The sequence below is a fragment of the Phoxinus phoxinus genome, assembly GCF_949152265.1.
Source record: "Phoxinus phoxinus genome assembly, chromosome: 6".
Taxonomy (NCBI): Eukaryota; Metazoa; Chordata; class Actinopteri; order Cypriniformes; family Leuciscidae; genus Phoxinus; species Phoxinus phoxinus.
In genome coordinates, this window is record NC_136881.1 from 19,314,284 (window position 1) to 19,326,827 (window position 12,544).

General features: G+C 42.3%; 1 protein-coding gene across 5 annotated transcripts in view; it reads right to left on the minus strand.

Moving 5' to 3' along the window:
- The window catches only part of sugt1 (SGT1 homolog, MIS12 kinetochore complex assembly cochaperone), a 50,295-nt gene that overhangs the window by 25,437 nt on the left and 12,314 nt on the right, over nucleotides 1-12,544 (minus strand). For all 5 annotated transcript variants that reach the window (XM_079615976.1, XM_079615977.1, XM_079615975.1 and 2 more), the window contains one exon: nucleotides 3,469-3,538. In XM_079615976.1, coding sequence (XP_079472102.1) covers nucleotides 3,469-3,538 — 70 coding nt within the window. The remainder of the gene's footprint in view (nucleotides 1-3,468; nucleotides 3,539-12,544) is intronic.

A 12,544-nucleotide genomic window follows, 5' to 3' on the forward strand; every position in this document is an offset into this window, starting at 1 on the left:
AAGAACTTACCAAAATTCTAAATCACCGGATCACTATAAAGAGATATTGAAGCTTAAATATGAATACAATGATATTATGAGTGGCCAAGTTAAGAACTTACTTTTGAAATTGAAGCAGAAACACTTTGAGTTCGGGGATAAACCTGGTAAACTGTTAACACAACAACTTAAAAGTGCCCATGCTTCAAGAGCAATCCGTGGTATTAAGTCTAAAACAGGCATTCTTCTAACCAATCCTTCCGACATAAACCATCGTTTTAGTGAATTCTATTCGGAGCTTTACTCCTCTAAACACAATGTCTCACAATCTAATCAGAATGATTTCTTTGACTCTATATCACTGCCCAAATTGAGTGATGCTGCTGCAAAATGTCTTGATTCAGACTTTACACTGCAGGAAGTCATCAATGCCATAAAGTCATTTCCGTCAGGCAAGGCCGCTGGGCCTGATGGTTACTGCGCAGAATTCTATAAGAGATTTTGTGATATTCTTGCACCAATTATGCTCAGGATGATGCATAATTCTAAAAATAATGGAAAACTGCCGAATACCCTTTATGAAGCAAACATTTCTCTCATTTTAAAAAAGGACAGAGACGAAACCGACCCTGCAAGTTTTAGGCCAATTGCGCTTCAAAACTTTGATCGTAAAGTAATAACTAAAATCTTGGCTACTAGATTGAACAAATATCTGGCTTCTATCATTCATCTTGACCAGACAGGGTTTATTCCCGGCAGACTCTCCTTTTCTAATGTCAGGCGGCTGCTCAATACTATTTACTCTGATTTTAGTGGCACTAATGGAGCTTCTATTTTGTCACTTGACGCACACAAAGCTTTTGATCAGGTCGAGTGGCCTTATATGTTTGAGTCACTGCGCAGGTTCGGATTCGGGGATACTTTCATTTCTTGGGTGAAATTGATATATGCAAAACCGTGCTGTTCTGTTCTGACAAATGGTGATCGGTCAGCCCCTTTCTTTTTGGAACGCTCGGTTCAGCAAGGCTGTCCACTGTCTCCGGCGCTCTTTGCTATTGCACTGGAGCCTCTTGCTGTAACAATAAGAGAGCACCCACAGGTGAAGGGGCTTCAGGTTGGAGGTGTGGAAACGCTTATCAGTCTATATGCGGACGACGTAATATTGTATTTGTACAATGCTGAAAAATCAGTTCCCCTTCTTCTCGAGTTGATTGAATCTTTTGGTAAAATATCAGGGTACACAATCAACTGGTCAAAGAGTGAGTTTGTGCCTCTTTCCAGTATTTATTCGCCAGGTTTTTTTACAAAGTATCCCATTCAAAATAGTTAACGATCATTTTACCTACCTTGGTTTGACTATACCTAAGGATCCAAAACTAATATTTAAATTAAATTTCGCAGAATTTATTTCAAAATTAAAACAGAATATTGAATGTTGGAAAATTCTTCCCTTATCAATGATCGGACACATAAACTCAATTAAAATGATCTCCCTTCCCAAATTTTTATAATTATGTCAAAATCTCCCCATCTATCTCACCACAGCCTTTTTTAAGGACTTGGACTCAATTATCCTGTCCTATATTTGGAATGGTAAAAATGCCAGAATTTCAAAGGCACATTTGCAGAAGTCTAGATCAGAGGGAGGGTTGGACCTGCCTGTATTTAAACACTATTACTGGGCTGCCAATGTTAGGGCATTAATATTCTGGCAACAGGGATCCTTGGAGAATCAGACGCTTGCAACCCCTTTGTGGCTTAAGATGGAGGCCAACTCAGTAAATAACTCTTCATTGCCAGCTATGTTATTTTCCCAAGTTTAAAAAGCCAGAGTCCTATAAGAATTTATGCTTTGTGGTAAAACAGTCAGTAAGAATTTTAAACCAGGTTAGGTGCTTTCTAAAACTACCAAATACATCAGTACAAACACCTATATGCTCTAACCATAGTTTTCTGCCTCCCTGGCATGACATATCGTATCATGACTGGAGAAAGAAGGGCTTGATCTCACTTAATAACCTGTACGTTGATGGTAAATTTGCATCATTCAATCAAATTAAAGGAAAATATAATCTCTCTAATTCCCATCTCTTTCGGTATTTGCAGGCTAGGCATTATACCCAATCAAGTATTGAAGATTTTCTAAATCTACCCCTGGAGCATGAAATTTATGATATTTGTAAGAGCCCTCCTTTCTCCAAGCGTCTCATTTCGAGAATTGTACGTCTGTTTGATGATTGTATTGCTGCGCACACTGTGAAAACTAGGGAAACTTGGAAAGAAGAGTTAGGTGTGGAACTATCTGAATCCATGTGGAGCGCCTGTTTGTCTAATATTCATTCCTGCTCTATAAACAGCAGACACCAATTAATTCAATTCAAGATTGTCCATCGCTTACATTATTCCAAAGTCAGATTACATAAAATATATCCATCAGTTTCCCCAGTGTGTGACAGGTGTAATAATATGTCAGAGGGTACACTGTCCCATGCTTTTTGGTTCTGCCCTTCATTGGCAAACTTTTGGTCTAAAATATTTGACTGGTACTCCAAAGCATATCAGAGACCTCTTCAGCCTGAGCCTGGACTTGCTATTTTTGGCTGCTCACAAACAACAAGGGCAATTCCAACTATAATGCGACAACCATTGGAATTGGGATTGATAGTTGCCAAGAGACTGATATTGAGGGAATGGAAGTCTCCCTCTCCCCCCTCCTTTCAGGAATGGATCATCAATATGCTATCCATAGTACAAATGGAAAAACTCCGCACTGGTCAACTGGAAACATTTTCCCGTTCTTGGAACCCGTTTCTAACCCATTTTGAAAAAGCTAAAATACAGTAAACTAATTGTGTTCCTGTATCAACTACCTTTCCTCCTACCGCTGTGTTAAATGTGACTGTAACAACTGGCAATATCTGCATCTGAGCCCTGTTTGTTTGTTTGTTTGTTTGTTTAATTTGAAAAATGTAAAAATAAAATATTTTAAAAAAAAGTATTTATTTGTTGATGGAAAAGGTGGACAATTTGTAAAGAAAGCATTTATTTTGTGGATGAAAAGTTATATGTTGAAACATGTTGCTGTCTGTTGGGCCGTGGAACCGGGCAGTGTGATATGATTTTTCTCTTCAACAAACTCTGATTTGATCTGGTGATTGTCAATATTGGTTGGTGGCCCCTTTTCATGATTTTCAACTTTGGTCTAAATTAAATAATCTTTACCTTTCTGCTCTACTTTCCTATGTGGCCACATTCTCGGTATTGCTAATAAGATTACCCCCTCTGTATAAATTATTTGACAAAGAACAATAAGATGACCTGTGCTGCAGCTCTCTTGCTCCACCTCTGATTATAATGGTCTCACAGTTACAACAGTACATTTGAAAAGTATTCCAGAATCCCCTGCATTTCAATGACTTATTAATGATGCAGAGGCATACAAATACACAGGTTTGTGTTGTATGTGAGAAAACTATATTGTGAACTTACCCTGTTCTTAAGAAGGCAAGTGCAAGACCTGGCTGCAGCTGCTGGGCTTTCTTGGCATCATCAATTGCTTCTAAAAGACAAAGAGAGATACATTTCACCTCAAAAAACACAATCTATCCAGAGTCTTAAAGAATTGTATGATAAAGTTCTTTAAAAAAATCCTTGACCATAATAAACAATCATAAAGGCACTTTCCACAGACATGGTACAAAATAAGGCCTGATGAACTCAAACCCAGACCCAAGAGATGGCATACCCAAACTAAAAGTTCATGAAGCCTTTGGACAACAAACAACATGTGGTCCTATTTGAAAGACAGTTGGTGGTCAGTTATCAATTCATAATTTATTACAATCATAAACAGGGTATCTGCTGGTTAGCACGCAAAATTAAATTTAAGATAAATTTCATAGTAACATTTGCAAAGAGAACACATGTCCATCCTTAAAACACATTATCTGACATAGTGTACACGGCATACCATTAACCTGATCAATGAGTTTCTTATGACATGATCCAAGTTCGTCTCAATTTGTTGTGATTTATCCGTTTTTCCCTGTATAATGCATCCTCAGCATATTCGATGTTTTGATGTGTTGTGCCATCAAAGTGCCAGTTTTTCCTTCAGCTTCTTCTGTGCTTGGACATCAGTGATTTTCTTACTATTTTGCTGACCGAGGTGCATTCTATATCTAGACCCATGTAATGCAGAGGAGGCCAGCAGCTCCTTAGAGATAGGGACATTGAGGAGCCAAACACAGATGTTGACGATCATATATCAGTCAACAAGCGATCATTGTTGTCTCCTGCATATTCTTTGTTTATGGAGAACCCTCTCTCCCCCGTAGCCAGCCAATGGGACAGGAGAAGCAGTTTCTTGTAAAAGCTATATTATATCATTATAGCGCTGGCCCCCAACACTGTGCAGGAATAAATCTAGCCTGGTCTGAGGGTCGGTACGAGAGGACGGTCTCATTTTCAACAGATAAGAAGTCACTAAACTGCTGTATTATCACATCACCTGCAGAAAATATATACATTATTGATGAATATTTACACAGTTAGTTGATTAAATATGATACAACTAAAAAGGACATTTGACAAGGACACAGGAAATAAATAAAAAAGGCTGACAAAATAAACACTATGTTGTTTTAAACCCATAAGACCTTCATTCATCTTCAAAACACAAACAAAGACATATTTTAATGAAATCTGACAGATTTCTGTCCCTCTATTGAAGGTCTAATCACCCAAAACTCTGACACTTAAAATCATTCATAAAGTTTCTGTCAAACAAATGAATTATATTAAAAGGATTTTCATACAGGACAACACTATGCCCATGATGCAAAAAAAACAAAAAACAAATAAAAAAATAAAACTATTTCTAAACCCACTGTAAACAGAAAAAAAAAATAGCAGTTTGGTGAAGTTATTCATAACTGTAAACTGAATTTTATGTGCCCAAAAATGTAAATCAATAAGATATGTATATGCTGATCTCTTTAAAGTATTTAAACACTAAACATGATACAGTAGGCTTTCCAGGGTTAAGAGGACAAAACTTAAGTTTATCTTTACATAAATTTCAGACCCAATGTTTCTTGAGGTCAAAAAAGTAACAACAATGTTATTTTCACTGACAAACAGCACAAGAAATGCCGCAAATATTGCTGCAAATTTAGTCATTTTAGATGACAAATATCAGAAAAAAGTCCTGCAAAGTTCTGGAGAGACTGAAAAGTGCTTCATCAGAAAATAATATTGCTACAAGCAAGAATACATAGAACATAGAGATGGCTAACTTGAGAACTTTGAAATGAAGCAAACCCAGAGCTGCCACATGTCGAATGAATTGCAACCCTAGGTATCTTAACTGAACATGGTCTTCTCCTCAATATCGGATATCGGCTTCTTTTTGGATGCTACATTGAATGGCTCAATATACTTTTGAAAACAAAATGGTGTGACATTTTGAACAAAATTATGTTAAATGAGGTCATTTTTGGAGTTGGCTCAGGCTAGTAAACACCTTCAAACTACTCTTGGTCTGTGTAGATTTAGTTCTGGCAGGTTACATTTGTCAAGCTCTCAGCTGATCCACGTCTACCTATAGGAATACGACGCCCATCACAGCATTCATATATAAGCTTATATTCATACATAGATATATACACTAGATGTCGCCTTGGCTACGGCAGTTCATAGGAACGAATGCGTCAATAGAGCCGCCATCATGGAACAGGGGAGCCCCTCCTCTTTAATGCATCAGCGTCAATGTAGGCAAAGGTCTAACGGAAATAAAATCACCATAAATTGTCATGAATGCGATTTTCTAGTTTTTTGGTTCGTTCCAACGCTCAGACGTGCATTTATCATTGAGTCCAGAGAAGAAGAAAAAAAAAAAAAAAACATTCTTCCTTGTTCATATTTCGTATGTGTGAACATCCATAAGCAGCACAAAATTCTGGCATCATCCATGAATTCGAAGTACAGGCGGAGATAGCAGCGTTACCTAGCTACTTCCTATGACAAGACCCCTGTTCCAAGATGGCGGCGGTTTTGAAGCATGCTTAGAACCCCAAGGCGACATCTAGTGTATATATCTATGATATTCATATAAGCTCTTTCAGTATTATCAGTGCTCCTGTCTGCCTTGCTGCTGCTGCTCTGCTGAGATTGTATTGTACCTGAAAGCATTGTTTTTTCTTTCGGTTTTGATTTTTTTGATTACTATCATTCCCTGTTGTTTATACTGCTAAATAGAACTTACTCAACATCACATATTAACCTGACATCGCTACCTTCATTTTAAATCGTTGCTAGCAAAAACACGCTAGTAATTCGCTAGCTCATTAGCGTGCCATCAGTGCGCTCTTTATTTATTTATTTCACTTGCGCCTTTTACATATCCAACAACTGTGGCGAGTAGTATCAGTCGACAAACACTGTGAATCATGTCATCTTCTCCTCTTATTGTCACTTGCACTTCATGTAACATGTATAGCATAGCCTTCTCTGTCAGCACAGGATTTATGTGATAAATGCAGGGAGATAGTCAGGCTGACGTAGAAGATTTCAGAACTAGAGACGCGTATCCAAACTTTAATTAAGGTTAATTGTAGGGATGCACCGATTGATCGGCTGGTGATCGGAATCGGCCGATTTTCACGTGATCGGCCGTGATCGGTGACCGATCACTCTGACCAATGCCGATTTTTAAAACCGGTCAAAGAGAAGCGCGCGAGCTTCAAGCAGGAACGTTGCGTGAGCAGCAGTGAATCGCGGGTTTCGGCGCCGAGACTTTTGTAGCAGCTGCTGTGACGCTGTACTACAAACGCTTCCAGTAATACTCCGGCGGCTGCAGCTGCTGCAGCTGCTGTGATGATGCATTTACGCTGACGCGCCTCTCACGTTTGCCATGTGAAACTGTCGTTCACGCGCCGCTCGTTTACAGTGTGAAACGGTCGTTCACGCGCCTCTCACGTTTGCCATGTGAAACTGTCGTTCAACTGGCCAGCCCCTTGTCTGTGCAGGTACAGAACTACCTGTCAGAGGCGCCCATTGGCAGAAGTGAAAATGCATTGATCTACTGGAAGATCAACAAAGATCGTTTCCCTGCACTTGCTCCACTTGCCCGAGCTTACCTCTCTGCACCTTGTACAAGCGTCGACAGTGAGCGCTTGTTTAGCCTGGCTGGACATGTGGCAGATGACAGAAGAAACCGACTATCTGGGGACAAAACAGAAATGCTTCTGTTCGCGAAGAAAAACCTGCCATTGATGTACAAGTGATTGCAATAGGCCTGTGTGTGTTAGAAATATATTTATACTACAAGGCTATTTATTTTATATTATTTTATTGCCATTACCTATTTTTCCCTGTTTTTATACAGAAGTGTGTGCTTGTGTGTGTGTTAGAAATATATTTATACTACAAGGCTATTGGCCATTTATTTTATTTTTGTAATTTTTATATTATTTTATTGCCATTACCTATTTTCCCTGTTTTTATACAGATGTGTGTGTTAGAAATATATTTATACTACAAGGCTATTGGCTATTTATTTTATTTGTTATTTTTATATTATTTTATTGCCATTACCTATTTTTCCCTGTTTTTATACAGAAGTTTAGTTTGCTAAATACATCCCTTTTTTGGGGGGGTGAAAAGGAGGAAATGTTTTTTTTTTCATAACACACTTCACTTTAATGTGTGTGAATTTCCCACACCGGGAGTAATTATTTGTTTGAATGTTCTATATTCTATGCAAAATTTTCTATTAAAGAAAACATAAGACAAAAAACATTTGTGTGTGTTGTAAAGTGGTTAGAAAAAATAAAATCGGAATCGGCTAAAATCGGTATCGGCAGGTCAAACTTGATGAAAAATCGGCCTAGAAAATTGAAATCGGTGCATCTCTAGTTAATTGTAAGAGTGCAAGGGCTTTAGATACTACTTTGGATGCGACTAGCTTAGTGAACTCTGTACACTGTTCGATTCCGGCTGAAGTAGAGCCCGTGCAGCAGGGCAATTGACCGTTCGCAAAGACCTGCCCCCTTAGTTACTGTCGCTATGTCTGACAAGCTATGCAGCTCTCACGCGACACCATGTTGTCACTCAGTGAAAAATACATCACGGAGCAGAGAGGAGACTGACAACAAGCTGACAGACCAGGTTACTTTTCGGTTACTTTTGTAATTAAACATATTAAACAAAGTCTCACCTTTCAAATCTGGTAATTTTTTAAAAGACATTTAAACAATACCGTTTTGTGGCTCTTTAATGTGGCGTGACAGATCGCTGTAGAGCCTCAGTTAAAGCTGCTCGTGAACCGATCATCTCTTCCTTCTAGTTCATTTATAGCATCAAATAAACATTAATGAACATAAGGAATGTTGTTTTAACCGCGGAAAGGTGTCAGTACACTCAGTTTTTCAAGTTCAAATCCTCCCATGTTAATCTACTAACTCTCCTCACTGCTTTGTCGAACAAAATGGCGGATGGCGAAGTATGATTGGTCAGATCACCTGTCAATCGAGCTCTCTGCGAAGGGTCAATTGGTTGACCGTGAAACACTGTAGTCACGGGACAAAACACAGCTCTTCCGTTCCGATTACCATAACAAATAGATTCTCCCACTCAGTGACACACCCAGTGAGAATACTGTTGAATGTGCCCTAGTTATTGTCGATTCTATTACACGGAACTTATAGCAATATATTCAGTATTACTTAGAAATCTAGTTTCAAATATAATTCATTTGAAGTGATGGTGCTTTCTGTAACGTTATGTAGCGTAAGTGATAAATCCCGTTCGACTTTTTTGCTGGCTACTGTATACAGGCACAATTCAGATTTTATCAAAGAATTTGCTGATTTTCTATCAGAGTTAGTATTGGCTGCGGATAAAGTCCTAATTGTTGGTGATTGTAATATACATGTAGATAACGAAAAAGATGCATTGGGATTGGCATTTAAAGACATTGTAAACTCAATTGGAGTTAGACAACACGTGTCAGGACCTACTCATTGTCGTAATCATACTCTAGATCTAATACTATCGCATGGAATCAATGTTGATACCGTTGAAATTCTGCAGCAGTGATGACATGATGATCATTATCTAGTCTCGTGTAAACTTCATTTAGCCAAAGCTGCAAAGCCGACTCCGTGTTACAAATGTGTTAGACCTATCACTTCTGCCACTAAAGATTGCTTTATCAATAATCCTCCTGATCAGTTTCATCATCCGAGCATCCCAGATAGCATAGAAGAACTTGATAGTGCGACGGAAATTTTTTACTCTCTTTTTCCAGCACTTTAGACACAATTGCTTCTTTGCGCTGAAAGAAGATTAAAGAAAATAGTCCAACGCCATGGTACAATGAGCACACTCAGACCCTTAAGAGAGCAGCCAGAAAAATGGAGCAAACTGGAAGATAACAAAACGTACTCGGTTACTAACGTAACCTCGGTTCTCTCTAGGAGAGGGAACGAGTACTGCGTCGAAGAACGCTACGGGAAAGATATTTCTTTTTCGAGATTGAAGCCTAAAAATTAATCCTTAATTTTGTAAATATTGTAAAACGCTTTTCTGTAGCATACAACCTTAGGCGGAGCAATATCGCTCACCCATTGGCTGCTCCGCCAGAAAAGCACAGCCTATGCGAGGCCAGTGACGCTGTCCAATGAGGGTGCTTCGCGCCCTTCTGCGTCATCTCCCGCCGAAACAGGCGTGGCCTAAGCCTATAAATACGAGCATAGCTGTCCTCCACTCTGATTTTCGTCACAAAAGCGACGCAGCGTGGGTACGCACGGCCTGAGACGCAGTACTCGTTCCCTCTCCTAGAGAGAACCGAGGTTACGTTAGTAACCGAGTACGTTCTCTTACGTAGAGTTCTCTCGTACTGCGTCGAAGAACGCTACGGGAACCCCTGTAACTCGCCGTGCGTGCTCTTGGATCGACACAGACACCTGAGGGCGCGCGCGCCCTGGCATACAAGCGCCTACACCAAGAAAGTATAGGGAGAGCGGCTAAAATTAGCATCATCCCTTTATAGTAGTGCCTCTAAGGGCATGATAACATGTATATGAAATATATATGTGAGGGGTAATAGCATGCTCATGGGACACATTGTCAGTGAGTGATGCTTAAAACATTGAAGTGACCTGGGCCGCAGCGCGGGGCAGGAACACTAAACATAGTCTTCTAGACCGAGAGCAGTTTAGCCTGCAACGCAGGAACCTCTAGGTTATAGAACCGTATAAATGTAGACGGGGAGGCCCAGCCTGCCGCCATACAGATATCTTGTAGTGAGATTCCGCTATACCAGGCCCATGAAGAGGCCATGCCTCTCGTAGAATGTGCTCTGATGCCCAGGGGGCATTCCAAACCTCTAGATGCGTAGGCTAGCGCAATGGCATCCACTACCCATCGAGATAGACTGTTTCGTCGCAGCTCGCCCTTTAGAGCGCCCACTGAACGAAACAAAGAGCTGCTCCGACTGTCGAAAAACAGCGGAGCGGGACACAAAAGCTCTTAATGCCCTGACCGGGCAAAGGGAGCTATTTCCGTCCTTCGAGGCCGGCAGGACCGACAGGGAGATGACCTGAGCCCTGAACGGAGTGTTGAGGGACTTGGGTACGTACCCATGCTTCGGTTTCAACACGACTACAGAGTCGTTGGGCCCGAACTCCATACAAGAGGCTCTAACTGAGAGCGCTTGCAAATCCCCCACACGCTTCACTGAAGCGAGAGCCAAAAGAAACACGGTCTTGAAAGACAGGTGTTTCATGTCAACTGAGTGAATAGGCTCGAAAGGGGCCCCTTTCATAGCGTTCAACACCGTAGAAAGGTCCCAAACGGGGACTGAAGGAGGCCTTGGAGGATTTAACCTCCTAGCTCCTCTAAGGAAACGGACCACCAGGTCGTTCCTGCCCAGTGAATGGCCAAGCGTTGGATTAACGAACGCTGAAATGGCAGCCACATAGACTTTGAGCGTGGATGGGGTTCTTCCCTTATCCAACAGTTCTTGCAGGAAGGAGAGAATCTCCGTTTCCCCGCACTGAAGTGGTGACAGACCTTGATCTGAACACCAACCAGAGAACACCGACCATTTGGAAGCGTAGAGCCGTCTAGTAGACGGGGCCCTAGCCTGTTCGATCGTGTCTAACACTCCCTTCGGGAGGTTAGCGGGTACCCGTTTATGGCCCACACATGTAGGGACCAGAGCTCCGGGCGAGGATGCAAAATCGAGCCCTTGGCCTGCGAGAGGAGGTCTCTCCTCACTGGAATCGGCCACGGGGCAGTACTCTTCAGTCGCATCAAAACTGGGAACCAGGGTTGATTCGTCCAGTATGGAGCGACAAGTAGCACTGAGCATCCGCTTTCCCTGATCCGCTCCAGCACTTGGGGTAGGAGTGAGACAGGAGGAAAAGCATAGAGCGGACGGCGGGGCCAGACACTGGCCAGCGCGTTCGTGCTCTTAGAAAAGAATTCCGGGCAGTGAGCGTTTTCCTGATTTGCAAACAGGTCTATTTCCGCTCTGCCGAACGTTTCCCACAGCAGACGCACTGTCTGTGTGTGTAGGGACCACTCTCCTGTAGGAACGTTGTTCCGTGAGAGTCTGTCTGGGCCTACGTTCAGGTGGCCTGGCACATGCATTGCTCTCAGCGAGCGCAGGTTGTGGTGGGCCCATACCAGTATGCGTTCCGCCAACCTGAATAGGTTTCGGGATCTCACGCTACCCTGGCGGTTTATGTAGGCTACTACCGACGTGTTGTCCGAACGGACCAGGACGTGGTGCCCTTTTATCAGAGGACAAAAACGCCTCAGCGCAAAGTCCACCGCCATCATTTCCAGGCAGTTTATGTGCGGTAGTTCGGCTCGTTCTGCCCACTGGCCAAAGAACGGTCTGCCGTCGAGCAGCGCTCCCCAGCCTGAGGTGGACGCGTCCGTGGACACCACCTTCAGGCTCGAGGAAGTCCCCAGGCTTACACCTGACCGGTACCAGTCTGACGCTCTCCATGGTGTCAGAGCTGAAATGCATTCCTGATTGACCTTGAGGCGATAGCGACCGTGCAACCATGCTCGGCGCGGCACGCGCGCTTTCAGCCAGAACTGTAGTGGGCGCATGCGCAGCAGGCCCAACTGCAGTACTGTTGAGGCTGAGGCCATGAGGCCTAGCATTTTCTGAAATCTCTTGAGCGGCACTATATGGCCGCTGTGGAAGGATTTCGCCATTTGCAGGGTGTTTCGCCTGCGCCGTGATGACAGCCGTGCTGTCATAGACAGCGAGTTCAGATCCAGTCCTAAAAAGGAGATCCTTTGACTGGGAAACAGTGAACTTTTCTCCCAATTGACTCTCAGACCTAAACACTCGAGGTGATCGAGTATTAGCGTCTTGTGGTGAGTGAGTTCTTAAGGCGATTGGGCCAGAATCAGCCAATCGTCCAAATAGTTCAGAATTCGAACGCCTTGGAGTCTCAGGGGTGCCAGCGCCGCGTCCATGCACACTGTAAATGTACGAGGTGCTAGAGACAGGCCGAATGGCAGGACAGTGTACTGATAT